Raw genomic sequence first — 26,273 nt, 5'->3', positions numbered from 1 at the left:
TCCGCCTAAAATGTGGAGAAGAGGTCTGGTTCTGGAGGGTCTCCCGGACGAGCTGGAGCGGGTCAGGTCCAGATTAGAGCTGTACTTCAGGAACAAGCGGAGGTCTGGAGCAGAGATGTTAGAACTGCAGGAGGACCCCACTGATACCAGGAAGGCTGTGCTGCTCTACTTCGATGATGCAGGTATGGCTTAACTAGTAATATTCCGATGCATTTTAGTCAATAGTGTTTCAGTGGTAAGCTACAAGTCAATAGTGAGTTTTTAATTACTTGTAGGCTACTTTATCAATACGGAAGTAAATGTGATGTGTGCGCGCGCGTGTGTGTATGCAGGACCTTTTTGGACACTACTTTGGATCCGGATGTGTCATGAGATATAAGTGTCACATGAGCTAGTCTCGCGTTGAAGGCGGTTTGAGCATTGATAGCTCTATGATTGATAGTAATAGAGAGCCAAAGTCAACGTGACTTCCTGCTTCAGCAAACAGCATGCGTACCAGACACCTTTCATCCGCCAATGACCGCCATGTATTTTCGTATTCATATTGACATAGACATTTTCGTAAAATGCTTATAAAAAATGTTTTACTTTAGTCAAATCAAACGATTCAGCTATACAGTATATAAAAACCCAGAGACCCAGGACATTTCACTCAGGCATACAGATTATATCTGGGCTGACTCACCAAAGGACGGTGCTGTGGCTCTACACTACAGGATTGGGGATTCAAGAGCAGGTACATAGACGTCTGTTCAGATGTGCGTTTACTGCAGTGGTTGAATCCCAGATCCTGTCTGCCTGGGCTGGGCTAGCAGCTAAATGAGTGGGCTCTATAGCCCTGTTTTTACGTTTCCTTTATATGTAGCCTACTGTAATTTATGTTGATTGTAACCTGGCTTGTAATTGCTGCCTTCTTGGCCAGATCACATTCGCAAAAGAGATCTTGTATCTCAAATGTCTTACCCAGAGCCAGATTAACACCCCCAGGGGCCCCAGGGCACTGAAGCTCCCAGGGGCCCCCCTACCCATCGTCCGGATGTTTGGATGTTTTTTCGCCATATTTAGAGGAATATCTAATTTTAAATTAACATTAGTATTATACTGTTATGTTATTATTCCGTTTCTGAGATTCAGTTTCTCACTCACTCATAGGCGATTCTAGGCTTTGCAAAGAGGTAGCACCAGCAGGATAAAGATATTAGTGTGACTGGGGGGTTTCTAGGGGGGGCTGTGCCCCCCCTGGACAAAGAAATTTTGTACATTTTAAAGTAAAATGCATGAATCTGATGCACTCTGAGAGCAAAAGGAAGAGGCTAATCTTCACATTAATATCCTCTTCACTGTGCTGTGGCTTTACAATGATGAAAAAATAATTGACATTACATTTCCAATACAAAACAGCAGAGGGTGCCGCAGCACCACAAGCACCCCCACTTCCCGCGCCCCTGGTAACCACTTGCCCACAGGCATCCAATGAGACTAAATCATCAGACTTAATCTTCTTGGAAACACATTTTATTTTGTCCTGATTGGTCTTAGATTTGTGTCATAGTTCTGTGGAGCCCAACATGAGCCTGACAAAAAAAAACCGGGGCACCTGCCCCGGTTGCCCTATGGTTAATCCGGCCTTGGTCTTACCTGGTTAAATAAAGGTTAAATAAATAAAATAAAATGCTAACTATGCTGGCTGGGAAGAACGGGAGGATTTCCCCCATGCTGACCCATTGACCACGCGTCTACGAGACACCGCCTGAATGTATGCTGAAGCAAGAAGTGACATCGACTTTGTTCCCTTATCTCACACTCTTAAACAAAGTAAAATCCATAGGCTACAGGAAAGAATAAAAAAAGATATACACACTACACAGGTAATCAGTAGCCTATAGGCTAAGTATTCTCAATTCACTGTGTATATGATATCCAGATTATTTATTATAAAATCACTGTAGTCCGTTTGCATGAGGGATTGAGGTTGATAGGGTGTAATTTTCCTTTCTAGCTCTGCAGAGAGTGTTGGAAAAAGGAAAGCATCAGGTTGATTTCAAAGAGCCGTTTGGGTTGGTGGAGCTCCAGGTGAAACTGGCTGAGGATGTCGAAGCACCGGTGAAGAAGAAACCTCCACTTTTACCTCGCCCAGACAAAGACAAGATCAACCTGTTAAAATCTGCAAACAACAAGCCTACTGGAGAGAAGGTTATCAATATCTAACTTTCTGTCTTATCAGTTCTGTTTTACCCACAGCGCCGGGAAGGAAGGGGGGCGGATCTGGGCAAAAGGGTCTGTAGCAAGTCAAGTCAAGTCAAGTCAAGTCAAGTTTATTTGTATAGCACATTTCATACACAGAGGCAATTCAAAGTGCTTCACATAAAATGGTTGACAGGAAAATAAAAGAATAGAAGAAGAGAATAACATGGACATTTAAAAGCATCACCACAACAAAACTTAAAAAATAAATAAAAAAAGGGTATAAAAAGTGCATTAAGCAACAGGCGCAGCAGTTGCAAAAAGAGCTAAAAACTTATAGAGGAATAGACTATATAAGAAACATGACCAGACACACATATGATAGTGATTGAGAAATAGCTGTCAGCAGTTAAAAGCGACGGTAAACATAAAAGTCTTTAGTCTATTTTTAAAAATAAGTAAGGTTGGGGCAGATCTGAGGTTTTCAGGCAATTTGTTCCAGCTAGCAGAAGCATAGTGGGTAAATGCGGCCTTCCCATGATTTGATTTGATCCTAGGGACAGTTAATAAGCTGGACCCTGCTGACCTAAGAGTTCTAGACGGTTCGTAGCGTGGGAGCAATTCAGCTATGTATTTAGGGCCTAGGCCATTAAGTGATTTATAGACTAATAACAGTATTTTAAAATCTATTCTATGACACACTGGCAACCAGTGTAAGGACTTAAGAACTGGAGTGATCAGCTTTCTTAGTCTTCGTTAGAACTCTAGCAGCAGCATTCTGAATGAGCTGAAGTTGCCTAAGTGAAAGGGAAAGGAAGGTCGTAGCGAGTCGGGATTTGAGGGGTGGGTAGGGGGAGTGGCTAGGGGGGTAGGGGGGGGAGCGGGCGTGGTGCCATAAGGCTGAATGGCCACACCACTGCGCTGTGGGCTTAAAAGTATTTGCACTTGTTATGATGATGTTGTGGATATTAACCTAATTTGTCATTGGTGTTACAGCCAGTCACATCCTGTCCAGCAGGTAAGAGAGATGTACCCTGAATATCTTCATCCACATAGCAATGACAGTTTGGATAAAGGCTTGTTTTAGAACCTTTCTGCAACATCTGTTTTCAGATAGTGTGGCGGATGGTGACATACATGCACAAGTGCTCTCTCTGCTTGTCACCAGTGAGCACAAGAAAGACTTCCTTCAGATGTATTTTGAACAGTTTGCCTCAGAACCCATTCTTACTAAACATGGAAAAAATACCTGGATCCTCCAACTGTCCAATAAGTTAGGTAAACTTTTTTTTTTTTTACATTGGCCTTATTTCAATGTACAGTATTCACCCTATTAACACTGTGGCACGGGGCGGTTTCACTGTTGCGGATCCGCCAGTCAGTCGGAGCTCGGCAGCTGGGCAGTGGGCAGGATGGCGAAGGAATGACCCGCCCATCTCTGCCTCTGATTGGCACAGGAGACGAGGAGAGACGCAGGATAGGATAGCCAAGCGAATGTGATTGGATCAACAATGTTTGATGCTAGGCCAATCAGAGGCAGAGAAGGGCGGGTCATGCCTTCGCCATCCTGGGGAACAAATATCGTGCACGTCACAGAGATGCAAATGATTACATAACTTCCGGTTGAAAGGTCAACATGTGTAAACTGACGAGACATTTTATTTATTGGTAAATTGTTATTGTTATAACTTTGGGCATCAGGGGAAAATGGGCAGGTGCTCAGGCACCCCCCTCTGCACGTGCCTGCTTTTGGCCGATACTGATATGTGCACATATCAGTATCGGCAGGGGATATTATTATATTTGACCAGCTCAGTGGCCTTGTGGTCTCAGTGTCCGCCCTGAGACTGGGAGGTCGTGAGTTCGATCCCCGGCCGAGTCATACCAAAGACTATAAAAATGGGACCCATTTGCCTCCCTGCTTGGCACTCAGCATCAAAGGGTTGGAATTGGGGGGTTAGATCACCATATGATTCCCGAGCGCGGCGCACGCTGCCGCTCACCGCTCCCCCAGGGGATGGGTCAAATGCGGAGAACAAATTTCACACATTGTGTGACAATCAGTGGGACTTTACCTTTACTTTACTTCCTGGTTCTTACATGTAAAAGTCAATGGGATTCTTGCATGGGAATTTTGGTGAAATGCATGAAATAAGGTCTGTGGTTAACAAAAGTTTATGAAACAGTGAAGTTTGTTTAAAAAAACACATTTACGCTTTGAAAATCATAAAAGTGGTCCTCGTTTATGAAGATTATCTTGCTGAACACAAACTTTGCTGTTTCATAAACTTTTGTTAACCACAGACTTTCAAGCATTTAACTGAAATTCCCATACAAAATCCCATTGACTTTTACACATAAGAACCAGAAGTCCTAACGTTCAGGTCTTCCGGACTCATTCCTGCGGTATCCTATGGTAACATGCCTTTTCCCTTGCAGACATGGAGGAAGTCTGTGCCAAGAAGGGACATGACCATGGCATATCAGTGGAGGTCTACTGTGTCAAGGCTGCAGAAGGGCAGCTGGACCCCAGACGCTTCGTCCTGAGTGGGTTTGATGACAGCTGCTCACACAGCTTTGTCTCTGTGTACATCGGCAGCTGCAGCCACGGGGCTGAGCACACCTTGGAGACCCTTGATGATGGAGACAGTATAGTGGTCACCTTCAATCAGGACATTGGTGGGTATACGTCATAAGAGATATACGTACATACTAGCCTCAGACAAGGACCCACAAATTCCACTATGGGCTACGTTTAAGACGGCCCTAGTATTTCATTCATCTTGCTTTTTTAAGCGGTGTAGCCGCATGAGAGGATGTAGCCTAGGCCCCTCCCCCCGGCTCCACAGGCAAGCAAGAGAGAGAGCGTGGTTCGGTGGTCGAGCAAGGTCGACAGTGAATGGAGAGAGTGGCTCAAAGATGGCGAAACACACACGCACACACGGAGAGGGGGGCGGCTCGTCAACACACACAGATTCGCCGCTTAGCTAGCTAAACTTGCTAACGCATTTAAGCACATCCATCTCTACAACCGAACAATGGATTTCAACGCTGTTTGCACCATTTTGAATCAGCATCTTAACGAAGCTCAGCCCCTAGTTGCTTACGTACATATAGCCTAGTGTCACAGTTCAGGTGGATCGCAAAGGAACGGTCCGGAGAACATTATGGGGCTAACTCAGAGGCAAAGTGAAAGTTTAACAGTGTTTAATGGAAGGAGGATGAGGCGGCTGGAGTGAGCAGAGGGCAGGCAGGTGGCGGTGGAGGTCTTGACAGCAGGCGACTTGACTTGAAACAGGAAAAAGTGGCACACAGCTGGCGGCAAGGTGGACAAGGCACAGGACCTGAACACAGGAGAAGCAGGAGTCACAAAAAGGTCCACACTGGAAACACTAAGGAGAAAATAACTCTAAATAGAAATAGCCGAGAGGTATAGCTACCACGTACAGTAGTAGATGGGACAATCTGGCGAAGAGTAGCTGGAGAGCCGGAGTATTTGAACAGGAGTTGATTTGATGAGCTAATTGTCACAAGGTGTGCAGGTGAGCAGACGCCAGGTCCGCCCAAGACAGACACACAGGGAATGGGGGAACACAAGTGGAGAGAGAAAACAAGACAATACTGCTGCCTCCTGACAGCCTAGTATACTAAACTTACTTCACCACCTGGGTGTGATTTTTAACATTGACTAACATTTTGGATTGAAAATATTCATGTCCACAGATGCAAGCCTCTTCCTGAGGAAGTGTTCCACCAAGAAGTTCCAGGACAAGGAGATTGTGGCTGGTCGTTTGGAGCTGACAGACTCTGTTCTTGTCCAAGGAAACATGAGTCAAATCTCAGAGGAGGCCCTCAGCCTCTATTTCTCTAACAGAAGAAGCAGAGGGGGTGATATTAAGACGCTTATCTGGGTCACCAAAAACAAGAGTGTCATCATAACATTTGAACAGTGTGATGGTAAGTTGTTTAAAATGTTATGTTATTCTTACTGATGAAATAGTGTTATAGATTTGTTACATCACAAAAATTAAAGTATTGGTTTGTAGCGACGAGGTAAAATGTTTCAACAAAACTCAAATACAGACAAATGTACTCACTTTCAAATTCGTGTCGCTCATTATGCTTTTTTTTGTTAAACAAAAACTGGAGGTTGGCATTTACAAATAATTTAAATCATGCCTCTGACCAATCAGATTATTGAAGCAATATATCCCACAGAATGACTTTGATTTATAAAACCATTACATTTTGAAAAAAAAAATGGACTTTTTGGACATTGCATTTTGGACTGTAATCCGACATGTTATCTCCTGTTGCAGCTGCACACAGGGTGGCAGAACACAACCACACTCTGGCTGGAGAGAAGCTCATTGCTCAGCTCTTCTACTCTAGCCTGCAGAAAGCTTTGACAGGACAAACGACCTTCCAGCCAAGTATCACAACTAATGCAGTCATTCCTGTCAGCACAGAGCGCCTCCGATTTCTCAGTCTCAACGAGTTCCATAAACAAGAATTCACATCCGCACTTAAAAAGGTCCATGCTAGCGTTTCCATAAAGATGGATGCCAAACCCCCTCAGATGGAACTGAACATGTCCATGGACAAGCAGTCGCTGGGTGTGCTCCGGCAGGGCCATTCCTGGGTGAGGAACGCACAAAGAGAGGCCCAAACACAGCTCGGGAAATATATGGAAGAACGTATACCGATTGAGGAAGCGGTTTGGCAGGGAATTGAGAAAAGTTGCCTTGAACTCAACATACCCAATGCCTTCATCTCTTTCAACATCAGTACCTCTGAAATAGTGGTGGTTGGAGTGCAAGCTGAAGTCAAGACACTTGTGGAGAAGGTCCGAAACATGGTGGAAAAGGCCAGCAATGACCTCCAAGCCAAGAGAGATACAGTAGAGAAGAAAATTGACCTGCACTCAAAGGAAGAGCTAGATCTCATCTGGGATATTGTATCCGACAAAATGATGGATGATGTGGGACTATCCAAAGACGACAAAAGCTTTACCATATCTCTCAAGGGCCTGAAGAATACAGTAAACGCAGCAGAGGGGATCATCAAAAAAGCCCAAGATAATGTCGTTTCCAGAAACCTTGATCTGTCCCTTCATCTGGTGAATTTCCTGAAGTCACTTGACTTGAAGAAACTACAAAGCGATAACTTTGCTCAAAACAACATGATGGCTTCATTGTTTACTGACGAGGAATCCTTCAAAATCCTTGCTCACAAGGCTGACATGGACAGAGCTGAAAGCAAACTTAAGGAGATCATCAAAGATGAAGTCATTGAAATTTCTAGAGAACAAGCAAGTGTAACCAGCGGTGGCCAGTGGGAACAGTTTCTGGCTGCACTCAAAGGAGATCTTGAAATCGGACAGAACCATCAACGTGTTAGCATCACGCCATCAGGAGAAAAGATCGCAGTATGTGGATTCTCAGATGTGGTGACAGATGTGCTGCACAAGATAAGGGGATACCTGGACGACACGAAGCCAGTCACAGTAGATGTGCCTTTGAAATCTGTGCTGGAGCTGGACTTTGTTGTGTCCTGCATGAAACTATCAAAGGACCCTGTCCTCAAGGCTTTGGGTGCCACTGCATTGCCCTGCAAAACCCCAGGGTCACCCTGCATAAAAGTCACAGCCTCAAGTGACAAAATCAAACAAGCCACAGATACAGTGACTCTCCGGATAAATACAATAATAACAGAGAAGCACATGTACCCAAAGGCCGGAGAGGCCAAGGTCCTGGAGAAGAACCAATTAATACTCATGGCGAAAGCTAGACTTATGGATTGCAACCTCCAACTGTCACAGCCAGCAATCAACAGTGAGCAATACATCTATGATATAGAAGGACTCACATTGACCCTTGGAGAGGGTTTTATTTACAAGCAAGCTGCAGATGCTTTAATTTGCCCAATAAGCAGCCTGGCCTTTGACAACCCAGTTGCACAACAGTTCCTCCAGTTTGGAGGGCCAGAGATTAAGAAGGTGATTGACAAGTTCCTGAAGGAAAAGCAGAGTCTCATGGCAGGAGATGTGGTATTGACCAACCCAGGCAACCTCAAAGCCAAGAATCTTCTATATGCAGTAATCCCAGTTTGGGGGAAGGACTCCTCAACTCTTCACACAACCTACCTTCAGGCATCAGTCCTTCAGAGTCTTGTGAATGCAGCCAACAACAGGTGTGCCTCCATAGGCATGCTAGCAATGGGATGTGGCACCTTTGGGTTTCCTGTAAAGGAAAGCTGTGAGGCAATCATTACGGGAATCCGGAAATGTATTACTATGGGCCTTAAAGACTTGACAGACATTTATGTGATAGAGTCTGACGCCAAGATAGTAGCAGAATTCAAGTCGACTATTGAAGGCATGGTAAGTTAGAATTTGACGTCGATCCAATTGAACAAGTTTTTGTGTACAGACATAACGTTAATGTGCCAAGTATTTGCTTTTGATTTGCATGCCTTGATAGGTTTGTGTTTCTCCTCGTGTTTTATTAAATAGGGTTATCGTCAAACCATTTCACCAAACCCAATATCAGCAACTCCTTCCCACCACAGTGCTTCAGCTCCCCTACTACCGTCTAAACCAGACAAAAACACCAAAGGTAATTTATTTAACCAGCACTGACATTAGTATAATACTGTATAAGAGTGTGAGGTCATGCTCACATACTGTCGGCCATCCTGTTTGTTGTTTTTATATCAGTGATAGGTGGAGTCTCTGTGATTCTGAAGAAAGGAGACATCACTAAGGAAACAGTGGATGTCATTGTGAACTCCAACAACCAGAATCTAAATCTGGACTCTGGTAAATATCATATTTAGATGGAAGTTGTAAGTGTTCTTGGTTCCTAAAGGCCTAAACATGGTCGTCCGTCAGAGCCTCGCCCCGCCCTCCCCGTGTGACGGCGGGTGGAGCGCCGTCCTACGGGGAGGGGCCGCCGTCGGCTGACGGGGGCTGCTCGAAAATGTGACTTCACGGCGACGATACGTGCGTGACGACAGCTGCAGGAGAGTTGTGATTGGCCGACGGCGAGACGGCTCCAATTCGAGGCGGACGGACGTCCATGTTTAGGCCTTTAGTCAGCATTTTGTTTCCCCACTGGATTGAGTTAATCTGAGTAATGTAGATTTAATTTCACACGTTGCGTCCCACAGGTGTGTCTGGAGCCATCCTGAGAGCAGCAGGAAAATCTGTTGTGGATGAATGTGAGAAACATGGTAGGGAAACGAGCTCAAAGGGACATTCCTAGTAATCCCATTTTCTCTGTCTGGAGTCAATTTACAATTGTCGTCGAGATTCATTAAGATTGTGTTGTGAGGGTGTTTTTGTTCTGTTTTGTGTGCATCAGGTGCTTACGCAAAGAGTTTTCGCCTTATTCACAAAAACATTTATACTAATCAAATTTTGCAAACAAGCCCTCAAAAGGAGCACTGCCCCCTTCATCACCAAGTGCAGATTTCTTGAACTGTAAAATGAATCCATCAAGGCTGGCACCGTTGCACGCTAAAACCCCTTTATAATTAGTTGGAGCATTCTGATATGCTCTTCATCTATATATAATATTATGCATGATCATGCACTGCAAAAAATGAAGGCAGTTCAAGTTAAAAACAAGTTTCCTTGATGCCTTAAAATTATGAGTTGATTGAAGTACTGTAGTACTGAATACTGTAGGTCAAAGATTAGTTAGTTAGTTGTAGTCTAGTCTCGACGCCAGATCCATGAGAGTTCTTACGCTGATACACTACGTTACTGCATGCTGCAGAGCTCTCTCTGGGTCTGGGACGCTTTCCCCCAGCCGGCTGGTAATGGGAGGGAACCGTTCACTTGGCCAGTCATATGCCAGTGATGGATACAGTCCTGCCCAATCAGTAATGACTTCTCTTCTCGACGAGAAAGAGCCTGGCCTCCGTTCACAAGTAATTTTGTCACCCTGCCTGCTTCCGGCCTAGAGCCCGCCCTAGACAGGAAACGACAGCGCAAATAGCTCGTTAACTTGACAATTAGACACAACGAATCTGAAAATAAAACTGCAAACAACAAAACAAAAGATGGACGTACCGAACAAAGTTTTTGAAGAAGTTCTTGTAGAAACATTGCGGATTCACAATCTCACATATTTTAAGCCAATACAGAAGCTTTACTTTTCAAACAAATGGCCAGTTGATGGAATAGTTATAACACTAGTTGTCTGTCCGCTGTTATCGATAATGGAGGATCGAGTACAACAGTTGAAGCATCTCTGCTGCCTGTGCTGGGAAAGACATGGACATTGATCATAAGATTTCACATGGCGAGTACTCCATTGTATTTGGGTCTCCAGAAACCTTCCTCGGCAGTTACGGTACTAGAAATGTGCTAACGCTACTATACAACTTGTGTTGTTGTTCTTTTCAGGCTCTATCTACCGTAACCTCGCCGCGTCAAGCTAACGGCAACAAAGACGTTTTTTGGCGCACTTATTTCCATATTTATTGTTTCCAGTTCCTTGGTTTACGCCCCCATGACAAAAAGCGGGGTGAAAGGTGGGCACCTTTCACCCCGACTACGGGAGGCGCAGCCCATTTTTCGAACCACTCTCTCATTGGTGCTACGACCTGTCACTCATTAAATTTCACCTCAAGTGGTACAGACTAATTTATGTAGTATGTGGAGCGCAGCGATTCAACGTAATATTTGAGTCTGGGGAGAGACTAGTTGTAGTCTAATGCAGAAAAGCTAACCTGATTTGTAAGCGAGCTAACCTCGTTTGTAATCTAATTACTCCGTGTGGCTATTAAAATGAATCTTGAACAAACCTCTAGTGAATTTGGGCCTCAGTCTCTGTACATTTCTAACATTGTGTTTCCCAGGTCCCCAGAAGGCTGATGGTGGTGTGCTCACTGGCGGTGGCAAACTTAGCTGCAAACACATAGCTCAGATGGTTGGACCTAATACCCCCGCTGATATCACCGCATCCATAGAGAGAGTCCTTCAGTTGTGTGATAGTAAAAAGGCCACCACAGTGGCTATTCCTACGATTGGCACTGGTAATATGTCATTTGGTGGATCTTACTTTACTGTAGGATGAGTGCCCACACCTCAAAGGATAAGACTGGTGTTTTTTATGCATTGTTTACCATCTACAAATCATATGAAAATAACAAAATAAACAAAGTGTAGACTTCCCATGTAGGCTACTATCTTCAGCTGTCAACCCGGAACTAATCCAATTGTAAGCTAAAAACCTTGAAATACAGCTCACAAAGACATTTTAATTTAAAAAAAAAATAGCTGTTACCATGAAATTCAAGCTGTTGTAGTTGTTCCAAATTCAAATGGGAACAAATTATTCGTTTCTACAGGGACTATTTTCGATGATACGGAGGTATACTTTCCTATATACACACACACACACACACACACACACACACACACACACACACACACACACACACACACACAGGGCACTGGCTACATGGACTTGACTTTTTGGCAAAAGACAATCATTGCTGAGCCTGATTTTGTTATTTTATAGGATTTGTTGATGGCAAGCAATGCATAAAAGAAAGCCAGCCTTATCCTAAGCAAACAGTGACACTTCATCACCAAGTTAATGTCAATATTAAATAGTTATTCTGAAGTTAATGAATTTGTTTCACAACATTTGTCCTTCTTTGATATTGATCACTGTTGTATAACCTGGCAGGAAGAGGTAGCATTGACCCCAGGATGTCTCTCCAGGCCATTTTAAAGGGAGTGGAACATCATACATCACAGACTTCCTCATCAAACCTTAAAAAAATCTTCATCGTGGCCTTTGAAGACAGGATCTTTGACTCCATGAAGAATTTTTTGAACAAGAGGAATATGAGACAGAAAAGACATGGTCAGGTAAAAATCACATTCACTATACTTTATTAACTCATAACCCCAATTTAAAATATTTAAATTTAATATTTCATCAGATTCACCACAATATTTTCTTTTATTTATGAATTTGTGTCATTCTTATTATTTGTTTTATTTTGTATTGTCTGGAATGCCCCATGATAACAAATTCCCGGCTGTTATTTTGTCTAGGCAAGTGCGTCGTCAACAAGGACCAAGTCTGATTTACCCCCAAATCAAGGTTGGATTCATTTTTAGTCATATCACTTTTTCAAAGAGACACTCGTCCTGATTTATCCATGAATTTGTTTGGCTGAATTACTCCTGTTTGATATTTCCCATGACCACTCCACTCTAGTTAAAATCCAAGGTGTCAGGATTGAACTGAGGAAGGGTGACATTACCCAAGACTCTGTCAAAGGCATTGTGAACACTACCAATGCTGACATCGACTTAAAAGGAGGTTTGTGTATTACTTTCTTCTATGATAATGCACACAACAGAGAAAAAAGAACTTCTACAGGTACCAGAATAAATGTGTGTATACTGTATATATTTGCACTGTCTCTATAGTTTTATATTATATCCCCCGCATTAATATTACCTCTTTTCTTTTATGATGACCTTCCTTTCTTTTATGATTTCCTTGTTCCGCTAAGCGCTGCTGTGGCACCTGACTTTCCCCAAAGGCATCAATAAAGTGCTATCTTATTTTATCTCATCTTGACTGTACCTTGTACACATTTTTAAAAACAGAAACCGACAAAATGAAAACAACAAAACAATCAGCAGGTAGAGACACCCTAGCTGAGCTTATACTTGGTCTCTACCTCAGAAAACCAATAACAACAATAATTGATACAAAGTATGCAATATAACAAAAACAAGAGAAAGGAAACAAAACAGTAGAAAAAGAAAAAACAAAACGAAAGAGCAATCCAACCATCTAACATGACATTTAAATGTGACATCAAAAAACCTATACTGAAATCAGGTGGTTTTCCTTCTCAGGTGTCTCTGCGGCCATTTTAAGGGCAGCCGGGGCTGCAGTCGAACAGGAGTGCAAAAACATCCGTGAGTATCTGGATATTAGTCGTTGATAAAAGGTTTGCATGCTGTGGATAATGTGCCAGGGGTATCCCATCATCATAATCATTCGGTCTAACCCACTATGCATGTTGGGTGTGTGACCCACTTTGATTCGTCTCAGGTGTGGTGTGGCTCAAGTGGTTAGCACTGTTGCCTCACAGCAAGAAGGTCCCGGGTTGGAACCACGGTCCATCATCTCAGGTCCGAGTTTGCATGTTCTCCCCGTGTCTGTGTGGGTTTCCTCCCACCATCAAAAGACACGTATGTTAGGGTTAATACTGTACTCCTGTCAAAAGCCACTTTCAGCCATGAACTCTGGATGATCTCAGGGTAGCTTCCCCTGAGCATGACCCAGGCATTACGTGAAGTGTTGCTTTCACACCTCCGGAGAGGGGGCGGGGGTGGGGCGTGTTGGGGCATGATGACGACGCAATGGGGTGTTGTGAAAACTGGTCACAACAGAAAAGCCAGCACACAAAACAAGTCCTTTTAGAGGTTTTAATACCTTAGTCTGGGGCAGCAGCACAGCAACAAAGCCTTCTTCAGTGTGCCGAAACTTGTTTGTTGCTGTGCTGCTGCCCCAGACTAAGGTATTAAAACCTCTAAAAGGACTTTTTTTGTGTGCTGGCTTTTCTGTTGTGACTTGATATTACATGTGCCCTGCACCGAATTTGCATAATTTTTTGGAGTGTGCTCGCTTTTCACTTTTTTCCGTGTTGTGAAAACTGACCAGCTGCACTTCATGCATGGAAGACAACAGTCTGAGCATAGGCTATAAAAGTGAAATTCTTGTCAGAAAATAAGCTATTTAAATACAAGTCTTTCACATGCCCTATTTTCAGGTCGCAGTTCAAAACATATTATCGTTTCAGTGCATGGGAATCAAACCAAACTTATCAGGGTGACAAATCATCTTTAAAGCTGGAGATAATTCTCCTTTAACTTAAATGCACCACCTAGCACTTTCAATGTCTTTGGTAAAGTGTGTTGTTATGTTTCTAAGTAAATGTAAGCACATTGGATAATGTGGCTGGTGCCCTCTGGTTGTGTGTGAAGGGCCTTTGAAGGACCCCGATGCAGGAGTGACTAGTGGCGGAGCCCTGCAGTGTGACTTCATCATCCATATGCTGGGGCCACACTCTGTGGCAGAAGCATCTGTACGGGTGACCAAGGTGCTGCAGTGCTGTGAGGAGAAAACCATCACCACACTGTCATTCCCTGCTGTAGGAACTGGTAGGAAAACAACACCAACAAAGCTGCATGTGCACTGCTGTGGATCTCCAATCAACAATTATTATTATATAAAAAAAATATATATATATTTGTTTATTCGGATCCCCATTATCTTCCGCGACAGCGGTTGGCTGTTACTATTCCTGGGGTCCACATAAAATTATACAAACACTGACAACATACAACAGACATACAACTGACATACAAACATCTACTGACATCCCATCAGCCGAGACAATATTACATTTACTAAAAGTCAAAGTACCAAAACATTGTGTTTTGTTCTGCGGATCAGTCTGGCCTCCAGCCCGCCCCCAGAGATTTCCAGAAATTACAAAGTGCACGGGCCAATCAGGAACCTGCCTCATAGTTGAGAAGGTAATCGGCCAATCGGGTACGCCGCTGGCAAAACAGTATGGCGGCTCCCAAAGCAGCGAGCTGTAATGTTAATGTTAGTAGTAGAGTAAACATAGCCATAAGTGCAGTTATTGCAGAGGATAGACTCAACATACAAGAACAAGAGTATGCACCAGCAGAGTTTCTTGGCAGAAAAGACGAAGAAATGAAACAAAAAAACAGAACAGTAAAATAAACACAAGTAAAATAAACCCCAACCCCTGACTTGGCTACTTTGCTCTATGAAAGAAATGTAGCTCCATTATTGAGAAATTATGTGAAAAATTCTATGTGCTCAGACCAAAGGATTCAGAGCAACACAATTGAAACTTTGAAAAACAAATTCACTTAGATATTCTGTCCCCTTGTCCTACAGGTGGTGGTGGCTTGTCAGGCATTGACTCTGTTGGTGCCATGCTGCAGGGCATTGAAGACCATTTATCTAACTGTGCCTCCACTGTTCTGAAGCTGATCTTCATAGTTGTTGACCAAGACAAGGTCCTACAGGAGTTTCAACAGGGCTTCAACCAGTGGAAATCAAATCATGGAGTATGCTTACATTCCTATTTCCCAATTTTGGCATTTAGTAAGCTAGTGCACTGTCATTTCCCCTCCCTCGCCTTCCCCCATTCACACAACATAAGCTGCTTTCACACATGTTTGGAATTCAGGAGTTATCTAGAGGCCATACGGCTGGCTGTCATGTGTGAATGTCTGCATGCGGCTCATGCGCGCTCCCGCGGAGCCTCCTCCTAGACGGAGGGAAGTGTACCCCCAGCCGTAGTCGCAGAAGCGTATTGTCCCCCCCCCCCCCCCCCTCCAGAGCTCCGTGAGCTCGTGAGTGCATGAGGACAGAGACGATCGTGACAGATTATTATTATATAAATAGTCGATGTGAAAGAGCGAGCAAAAAACACATGCCATTTGGTTTTCAAATGAAGCTCAAAACTGCTCCGTGTGCGACAGCCAACATGTTGCGGATTGCTGGATTGAAAGGCTCGTGGCTCTGATCTGATTTCATGTCTGCTTCGCACAGCACACACATTTAATAAGCATTTTTGGACGCGAGGGTCGTCCCGCTTCCCAGTATTGGACATCGCTAGGTAGGGTATCTGGATCTGGTTGCGTTCATGTCTTTGATTTAACGTTTACACAGCGTTCGCGCAAATTCCAAGTAGCGTCAAGTCAGGCAGTATAAAACGAAAACTTCCGGGTATAACCTTCGCAATAAGGGCAATTAAATAAAGTAAATGCACGTGTAATGTTTTTTTGTGTGTGTTTCGAAAGATACAGAACGGAGATAAACTGGAAGAATATCTGCTCCCTTCGAAAAGTCAATTTTAACCCGTAGTGAGTCGACATTCTGATTTTTTGTTACTAATACAACATTTATTTTATTTTGAAGGTAAAAACGTCTAGCTTCCTGTATTCTGTATAATTCTAGTAGGTTTGAGGCATTTTAGGACTGAACATAGCAAAGACCTGTTTTGTTTGTACTGCTTGCGACTCGAGGAAATCGATGCATCTGGGCGTGAGTTGTAGGGTTGTTTAATTAATTACTTGCTAACGTTATGCGCAAACGATTATATGCCGTGAACGTTAGGCAGTTATCGCCCATTATGTATTTTTAGTTTTCACAACTGTGTGGTCATGCCCAAATTCCCCCACCCCCGCCGCCCGCCCCCTCTCTACTTTACAAACTCTGCGGAGGTGCTACTCGTGTGTGAATGCAACATGCCTCATGTGTGAAAGGGTACACTTCACCTATCATCCGGGGCAGGCTCAGTGGGGGGCAACCCTGACCTGATCCGGAGTTCATGTGTGAAAGTGGCTATACTCCCCCACTCTGCACCATCCTCCCCCTGCTTGCACCACCACCACCACTCCGAATTGCATGCAATTGGACACTGCACTTTCTCGGGGCCCCTGCTTTCTCGGGTCCCCAGCAGCGCACCCACCAAGTTTGAAGTCGAGTGTTCTGATTGGTTGAATTACACAAAATTCGACACTGCACTTGCTCTGGTCCCCAGCAGCGCACCCATCAAGTTTGAAGTCGAACGGTTCTCGAGATAAACCATTTTTTGTGTTGCCAGTAGGTGGTGCTATGACTATGCGTGTGTCCGAATTGCACAGAATTCGGCACTGCACTCTGTCGGATTCCCAGCAGCGCATCCCCCACGTTTGAAGTCGATTGGACAAATGGTTCTCGATATAAACCGCTTTTTGTGTTACCAGTAGGTGGCGCTATGACTATGCGCATGTCCAAATTGCACGGAGTTTGGAAAATCTGCGTTTCTTACTATTTTATATTTATACTTATTAAACATAGGTTATTTCTTGACTATAAAGAAAAATGGGCTAATGACATCTGGCTCAAACCAAAACTCAGAACATTATTTTCAAATTAAAAATGTTTACTATAAATACAAATACATAAACATCTAAGAGAACATTTACAGCAACATGTAGGTACAACTAGAACATGAAATGGCATCTACAATCATTACTCCAGAAGTTAAATGTGTTTCTATTCCCCACGCTTTCTGACCCAGATGCTGAAAGATAAAGATGATGATGGTGATGAAGATGACAACAACAGTGATATAAAGTCCACTAATTCAGAGGAAGAAGATGACAGCGCTGTCCAAACATGTGAGTTCTCTCATTCGAAAGAAACCCAGGTGTTGAGTAAGGTGTGCAGGTTTGTTCAGGTCGGACTCCCCCCTCTCTGGCTGTGTGTGTGCGTGCGAGCGTGCGTCTATGGTGCGTGCGCGCTCTCGTGCGTGCAGCGCTTTTTTTCTCCACTCTGGCTTCCTTGTAGAGCCAGGGGGGGTGGGGGCTAGTCTACATTTCATGCTCACCTCAGGTGCACACAGATGGACGGACAGACACACACACGTCACTTATAGAAAATGTCAACATTTGCAAAATAATTATTATTCAATCCTTGTACCGTCTCTATAATTCCAGCCACCACCGTTGAAGCCATGATAGGACCAGTGAAAGTCAAGGTGTTTTGTGGTGACATCACCAAGGAGACAACGGACGCCATTGTCAGCAGCACCGACACACGCCTTAGTCTCAGTTCAGGTATTGTATCGTAAAAAACCTTCTTGAAGGGCATGACAGACCGTATAGCTAAAATAATAGCCGATTTTGAGGATTTTTGGTTGCATAGCCATATTTGTATTTTCCAGTATGAATATACTGTAGGCTACCAAGCTAAAGTTGAAGTTTGTTTATATTTATACTGTTTATTATAATTGTTTATTATAGCATACACAGCCTTTGTAGAGAAAGAGCCTGCAAATATCTAATTGATCAACAAGCAAACATAGAATAGAAAGAAGCAACACAAACTCAATGAAGCAAAATAAAGCACAAGTTTTAGCAAGTTTTAGCAAGTAAGACATAGCAAGCCTACTATCATACTAGCCTTAATGAACACTGGATATCCTACATAGCCTTAGTGAACACTGGATATCCTACATAGCCTTAGTGAACACTGGATATCCTACATAGCCTTAGTGAACACTGGATATCCTACATAGCCTTAGTGAACACTGGATCCTACATAGCCTTAGTGAACACTGGATATCCTACATAGCCTTAGTGAACACTGGATATCCTACATAGCCTTAGTGAACACTGGATATCCTACATAGCCTTAGTGAACACTGGATATCCTACATAGCCTTAGTGAACACTGGATATCCTACATAGCCTTAGTGAACACTGGATCCTACATAGCCTTAGTGAACACTGGATATCCTACATAGCCTTAGTGAACACTGGATCTTACATAGCCTTAGTGAACACTGGATATCCTACATAGCCTTAGTGAACACTGGATATCCTACATAGCCTTAGTGAACACTGGATCTTACATAGCCTTAGTGAACACTGGATATCCTACATAGCCTTAGTGAACACTGGATATCCTACATAGCCTTAGTGAACACTGGATATCCTACATAGCCTTAGTGAACACTGGATATCCTACATAGCCTTAGTGAACACTGGGTATCCTACATAGCCTTAGTGAACACTGGATATCCTACATAGCCTTAGTGAACACTGGATCTTACATAGCCTTAGTGAACACTGGATCTTACATAGCCTTAGTGAACACTGGATATCTACATAGCCTTAGTGAACACTGGATATCCTACATAGCCTTAGTGAACACTGGATATCCTACATAGCCTTAGTGAACACTGGATATCCTACATAGCCTTAGTGAACACTGGATATCCTACATAGCCTTAGTGAACACTGGATATCTGCAGGAAATCAGTGAGTGAAGGGAAGATTGTTTCCTTGTTTGTCTGCAGGTGTGTCAGGGGCCATCCTGAAAGCAGCAGGGCAAACCGTGGTGGATGAGTGCAACACTCTGGGTATGAAAGGTTTTATTCAATAAAGCTATTATGTTCCAATGCATTTGATTACATGGTCTGAAATGTCTCCATTCATGTGTCCATACATCCATTTTCTAAAGAAATATTTTTAAAGAGTAGGCTATGCCAGATTTTTGAAATGGTCAGGTTATGTACTTAATTTGGAAAGAAACTTGACATTGCATCAGGATAAATAATTTAAGGGCAGATAAAACCTACTTAAGGGAGCTCCCTGTATCATTTTAACATCATTCAATGGTTCCCATATGAATATGAGACACAAGTGTAATTACCACAAAGACAAGGCCATTGATGAGAGGTTTGGCAGCATTCTAAACGGCATTTTACATTCTGTGCTACTGGGTCAAGATTTGGGCAGCAAATCTGATGGATTGCATTGAGGCTTAATCTGATTTTGCCCAACAAATTATCTGTGCTCCTGGTTTCAAAAAGGTATATTTCAAGGGTGACAGGGTGTTTGAAAATTTGAGGAGGCCACTATTATTCAAGTAGCTACCACTTGACTGTGATACTATGCTCAATGGCGAGTGCCCACTATCAGCTAATAGAATATAATATCAGGATCAGGTCAGTAGGAAATTCATGCATGGGTTCTCTGCTCCTCTGATCCAAAGGAACTCAACCCAGCGATGGTGTCGTCATCACCAAACCTGGCAACCTCCCTACCAAGCACATTATCCACATGGTGGGCCAGACCAGCCAGCAAAATATCACCAGCTCCGTGCTCAAAGTTTTGAAGATGTGCGAAGACCACAAAATCCTGTCTGTCTCTTTCCCAGCACTTGGCACAGGTAAGCAGACCTCACAAGTGTTACTCATCCCACAACCAGTCAAGTAGGTTAAAACGGTACATTTCCAGTTAACAAAGTGAAAGTATTTTTGCAGGTGCTGGAAGCCTGGGGGCATTCCAGGTTGGGAATGCGATGCTCACAGCAATTGAAGATCACATGAAAACTAGCAAAACACCGTCACTTACAAGTATCCACATTGTGATATTCCAAAGCAAGATGATGAAGGATTTTCACGACGTCATGAAGAAATTCAAGAATGTGACTCCCAAGCCAGCTGGTAAGTATGGAGGCTCAAACTGAGGCTGCAGCTCTCTGCCTTGTCATTTGTTTCTGTTATACCCACTTTCCTTCAACCAGTTAGTGATTCCCTACGTTTCCCAGAATGCTTTTCAGTAACCCCGAGAAAAAGGGCATAAACTTCCTGCTTTCCGTCAAAGGTGGGGGTATGGGCATATAGCTAACTAGCTAAAGAGTATTGGGTGCATCTAATTTATTGGTATCATTGGTTGAACACAGGTGCATCACATAGTGTACCCGCATTGAAGAGTGGAAACTTCAATTGTATATCTAGTCCAAGTTGTCACTCCACATTTTACATAAATACCACCTGTAATGCCTACATTAAGATGAAAACATGTTATCTGAAGGGCTGGGATGTTTGAGCAGTGAGTGTGGGTGGCGCTAAGTTGTTTACAAACCGCTGTTAAACAAAATTGTAGAAGAAGAAAAGGAGCAGTGAGTGTGCAGTCGGGGCTGTTCGGCTTGTTGATGCACTCGGCTAGGCAGCAGTCAACTCAAAACGAGCCTTATGTCTGTTGAAGTTACAACTTACAGTTAGAATGTTTGATTATTACAGTTGTATGCCAGTAGGCTCTAATTGTCCGTATTTATGCATGTGAGTATCTGTCTATCTGTGTTAGGCCTGTGATGGATTGGTGATGTGGTTAGAGAAAATTACTTATTTGAATATCCTAACCTTTGTCCCTACAGCTGCCAAAAAGATATTCAAAACTCCCCGAAAAGCAAACAGTCCAAGCCAGAAATCCTCTACCACAGCCACCCAGCAGCCCAGCAGCACCTTGTGTCTAGCGAGTGTGTGCCGAGCGGTATCCTTCCCCGCCGTGGAGGTGGAGGTGACTGGGTGCTCCGCTGCCAGCCTGGCCCAAGTCAAGAAGCTCATGGACAGTCTGGTCTGTGAAGAGTGCCTCAGCCAGGACCTGACCTCCAGACAGCTGCCCTCCCTCCTGGAGCCAGAGAAGCAGGCCATCGTGGCTCACAGCCAGAAGAACCAGGTATAGTGGCTATTCCATTCAAAATTATAGCCACTACCCCCAGCAATAGAAGAGTTGTTCTTAACGCACCTTTGTTGTAGATCCAGCCGCCATGTGGATAGTTTGAAAATAATGAACTGAAATATCTGACCAAAACATTCTAGGCCAGCACAACAAACAATGTCAAGTGTATGTTGAAATGTGTGTGAAAGAGAGAAAATAGATGCTAATGTACAGTATGAGATGATACTATTATGATAAGATGGTTAAAAACTGTTTGCTCAAACTTTCTCCACTTCCCTTTAACTTACCACACCCCATTTGTGACTAGGGCTGGGTATCGCCACTGACTTCCCGATACGAATCCGATACACAAGGTCCCAAGTCGATACGATTTCCGATACGATATGATTCGATATCGATATTTTAGTTACAATACCAGTTTTGCTTTGATAATGGAAGAGATTCTCAAAGAACTAATGCTGCAAATTGTACAAGGAACAATTTGTTTATAATATATACAGTATATATACCGTATATATATATATATATATATATATATATATATATATATATATATATATATATATATATTATGCATTTTAAAATATCGATACTGGGATTTATGTATCGATACTTGTTCCTTCACATGAATATCGATATATCGATTTTTTTTTAACCCTGCCGTATTTGCGACCTGCTCGGACAAAATCAATCACATGTAGCACAGGCCCATTTGTGTAGAAATGTGATTTTATGAGAAAATATTGATTTGGGCTGTTTTGGGGTTTTATCAGATTTTAGTAAAACAAAGCATTGGCTTTCATTCTGTATACAGATTATTGTGAAATTTGAATGCTAAATATAGTTTTGAAGCTCATAAAATAGGGTGACAAGCAGAACTAGCTTACTTTGTCAAACTTTGAGGCTGTTTTTATCAAAAACATAGTTTGGAAACAGTCAGGACGTAAAGGGCTGCATCTCACTCAATCTTTGGGGTACAAAGATAATTTCATCAGAAAGCTTCCAATCTCTTTACAAACAGTGTATAAAACTCAATCATGACTGATTTTGTCAGAGCAGGTCACAACTGCTATGGGTGTGGCCAAGTTTGCAATCAGTGGCCAAGTTGCCAATCAGTGGCCAGGCTGCCAATCAAAATCAATAAACAAAACAAACGATAACAAAAATATGGGAAGTGTTGAAATTATAATTCTGTAAATAAAATATAAAAAAATGCTGATATGGCTCCTGGCAGGTGTGCGTCCTTTTATCTGGCCAGGATCAGCTCACTGTCTCAGGGAAGAGGGACGACGTACTAGCCATGGTCCTGCAGATCAACGGCTTCCTACAGAAGGCCAAGGAGAGGGAGCTCCGGCAGGGCGAGGAGAGGAGGCTGCAGCAGACGGTGCAGTGGCAGACCGGGGAGGGCGAGTCCTGGGGAGATCTGGACCAGTGCACCAGCTTAGACCTGGAGCATGCCTTGCATGACAAAAGGCAGAGCATGAGCTACAGCCACCAGGGGGACACATACACTGTGGATCTGAAGAACATGCAGCAGATGGATAGAAAAGGAACCATCACACGCATAAAGAGGACCCTAAAGGCTGATTCTGACACAGGTACAGTCCATTAGAGTCAAATTTGTGGCTACTAGGGATGCACCGAATTTTGACCGATGCCGATATGAACAATGCTGTTATGACCAATTTCGATATGATCTGTATAAAAACAAGTTTCTATGATCATCAAAATGTATACCGAAAAACCCATGTAAAATTTTAAAAAGTAATGTCCCATAGCACATAGCACACACCGAGATTTACTGCATTGTTTCCTCTCAATATGAACATTGTGTCAGATACCGATAACATTGCTGTTATTTTGCTGAATGGACCGATACCAATATATTAAAAAAATGACTAACATCGGCCGATACCGATATGATTGCTGTTAGATCGTGCATCCCTATTGGCTACATTTAGCCAGTATGGCTGGTGTCCATAGTCTGGTTAAGTTCTTATTTAGGTTAAGCTGTTTACATGAACCTTTGGTACAGTTGCCATAAACCAGTATCTCCAGAATGTTCCCCTCCCTCTGACTGAGCAGGAGGTTATTTCCTCTTCTGCTAATCTGCGCAATGTGTTGACACCAAAACACACCCATACTGTAATGCTGTGTCACCCTGAGTCTGTGCAAACATTGAAAACCAAAAGTGAAAGGAGTAAACTGTTTCCATTAGTAATCTGTTTAATATGGGAGTAAAGACAGACATTCACATCAAGTTTCTCACCTTATATTGTGTGTGCAGTATGGTTTTTGCTCAAAATTAATAAATGTTTCTGAATGTTTAGCGGTCATACAGACTCCACCAAGCTGGACCAGAATGGACAACAAGGATATGGACATAATTGTCTTGGCTGCAGCCTCAGGAGAGTATAAGAAAGTTGCGGCCGACTTTATTCAAACATCCAAAAACCCCAAAGTTGCCAACCAGCCAACTATTAAAGTGTTCCAGGTAAAGAAACGGCTTCTTTAGATGCATACATACATAATACAGTATATACATTAGGTACATACTGTACATATGTAACCGAGCGAATGTGAGTCCTTGTGAGTCCCGAGTGGTAGCGAGTAAGTTGGTTAAACTCACCGTTAACCAACCGGTCCGGAAGCTAGCTCTCTTGGGGTTGCCGTAAAGGCCTATGTGCACCCGCTGCGTTACAACTCCGTCCAGCTGCCTGAGTAGACCCAAACCAATGTTATCTGTCAGACGCATGCAGGATCTGACAAAAATACAACAGGTGTGTATTTTTTTCCGTACCACATGTAGTGCCCATTTATTAACATAGGCAAGAGTCTGTTCCGGCCAGTACTGGATCCGCACGGAGCCGTACCGCATCTGGTGTACATTGGGTTTTAGCGTGTGCACTTCGTAAGGGGGAGATCGGTGGATCGAATCCCGCCTACAGCCCTGGGTAAGCCCTTAACATGGGTTGCTAAAACTGTCAACACAACGCAGGCTACACATACACATACATACATACTGTACATGTAATATTCATACATACTATGTAATATTCATACTACAGGTAGTTCTGAATCGTTTATGTCAGATTTTCTTCGTGAACTTTGATTTATTGGGCCAGGACTGGATGAGATTGAGGCTAAAGAAAATAGGCATAATGTGAGGCATACTGTGTGTGACGGTGTAGTAGACCTAACTGCCACCAGCTTGTCTGACATTTTTTTCCTACCTAAATATTAACTAACTTAGCGTACATTTTACCCTGATGCATTTCATGTGGCTACAACCAATATTAGAAAATGAAGCAGACTGCATCCATGCATATAACTGGTATAACCACAATATTACACTCAAGGGTGTTTTACCATTAATATTCTGCTGATTCTCCTCCTCTACAATTCAGTTATTATTCAGTCTGTATGTTTACAGATCCAGAGGATTCAGAATAGAGACCAGTGGCAGAGGTATGCCATTAAGAAGCAGATACTGGAGAAGAAATATCCCACCAACAAGAATGAGATGAGCCTCTACCACGGCACCACTGCCGACATCTGCCCAAAAATCAACACCAACGGCTTCAACAGAAGCTTCTGTGGGAGAAACGGTAGGATCTCTCACACTCACACACACACACACACACACACACACACACACACACACACACACACACACACACACACACACACACACACACACACACACACACACAGACACACACTTTATCTACAGTCACAGAAATGAGTTATGCTCTGCCTCTGGCTTCTGGAAAAGGCTAAGATCCTTTTCAATCAGCCTTTCACCCCTTCCACAGTCTGCAATTGCTAAAAACGCTGAAAGCTTTAGCTCCGTTTGCTATGGAAGAACAGTGCCCTCTTCCTGTTTTGTGCTGTAAAGCAATCCATCAGATTTCCCTCTATGTCAAGCTTACTTACACCCCCCCCCCAAAAAGCACTTTCTATGTGCATTAATAACTTCACATTATGTCCTTTTGGGATTTATTTTCTCAGCCACTGCTTACGGTAACGGCACCTATTTCGCCAAAGAATCATGGTACTCGTGTCAAGATGCCTACTCTAACCCCGACGGTGCTGGATTGAAGTACATTTACCGGGCGAAGGTCCTGGTGGGCAAACCGTGCCCGGGGCTCCAGGGCATGAAGGAGCCCAGCCCTCTGGACACCAACCACCCGCAGGCCGGCCTACACGACTCGGCCGTGGACAGTCTGCTCAACCCCTCCATCTGGGTGGTGTTCTGTGACGCCGGGGCTTACCCAGAGTACCTCATCAGCTTCAAAACCTCATGAGATCAAAGCACTGTCAAACAATGAGAGCATATTCACATAGGCAATAGCTTGCATTTTCACTGTACAAACAATTGTGTTCTCCTAATAGTATGGTAAAAAAAAAAAAAGGAAGTTTTATCTAGCCACAGGTTTTTACTGCTAATTTGACAGAAATGTATACAGTATGTGTTTCGTCATGTATTTACATCTAGAAAAATCGTGCAATACATTTTTTCTTTCTTTTTTGCATGTTTAACAAACTTAACATTGCTCTTAATGTTAGTTGAATATATGGAAATACAAGTATATTTTTCAATGCATAATGTTTCTAATAATTAATTTCTAATCTCCCACAATATGCCTTACCACTCTGACTGGTGTCAGTTCCAAACTGTGATTAATCTTTCTTCTGTAACAGGATTAAGAGTACGGTAGTATGAATGGAAATGGACCAATTTATAACCAAAGACAATCATGGAATTAAATCTGATGTTAAATGACCATGTGGCTGGAATTCATCATTATGAATTAAATCTGATGGCTGTGGCTGAATTAATCTTTATGTCCTAAAAGTTTGTTAATTTGTATAGATAGGAGTGTACACAGAACAATGGGATGTGTGATAGATAGGACAACCCTACCACTGAAGTATTGGTAACTGAGGTTGGCGGCACTTCAAAGTTCTACCAATACAG

General features: G+C 43.1%; 1 protein-coding gene across 1 annotated transcript; it reads left to right on the top strand.

Moving 5' to 3' along the window:
* Positions 1-10: 10 nt before the first annotated feature.
* On the top strand, positions 11-26,084 carry parp14rs3 (poly(ADP-ribose) polymerase family member 14-related sequence 3; the record flags this gene model as incomplete). The annotated part of the gene is made up of 27 exons (XM_083638258.1): positions 11-182; positions 2,000-2,193; positions 3,181-3,202; positions 3,298-3,462; positions 4,624-4,863; positions 5,908-6,141; positions 6,504-8,566; positions 8,699-8,801; positions 8,903-9,004; positions 9,355-9,417; positions 11,053-11,229; positions 11,889-12,073; positions 12,263-12,311; positions 12,429-12,533; positions 13,082-13,144; positions 14,216-14,392; positions 15,165-15,337; positions 17,341-17,440; positions 17,759-17,878; positions 19,123-19,185; positions 19,821-19,997; positions 20,092-20,274; positions 20,988-21,289; positions 22,527-22,890; positions 23,623-23,786; positions 24,726-24,900; positions 25,304-26,084. 27 exons carry the CDS (start codon positions 11-13, stop codon positions 25,597-25,599), a joined length of 6,231 nt encoding a protein of 2,076 aa, XP_083494384.1. The 3' UTR covers positions 25,600-26,084.
* Between the last annotated feature and the right edge of the window lie 189 nt (positions 26,085-26,273).

The sequence above is a fragment of the Poromitra crassiceps genome (assembly GCF_964638095.1).
Source record: "Poromitra crassiceps genome assembly, chromosome: 6".
NCBI classification, from domain to species: Eukaryota; Metazoa; Chordata; class Actinopteri; order Beryciformes; family Melamphaidae; genus Poromitra; species Poromitra crassiceps.
Note: the sequence above shows the minus strand (reverse complement) of the source record. Positions and strands in the feature narration are given on the sequence as shown.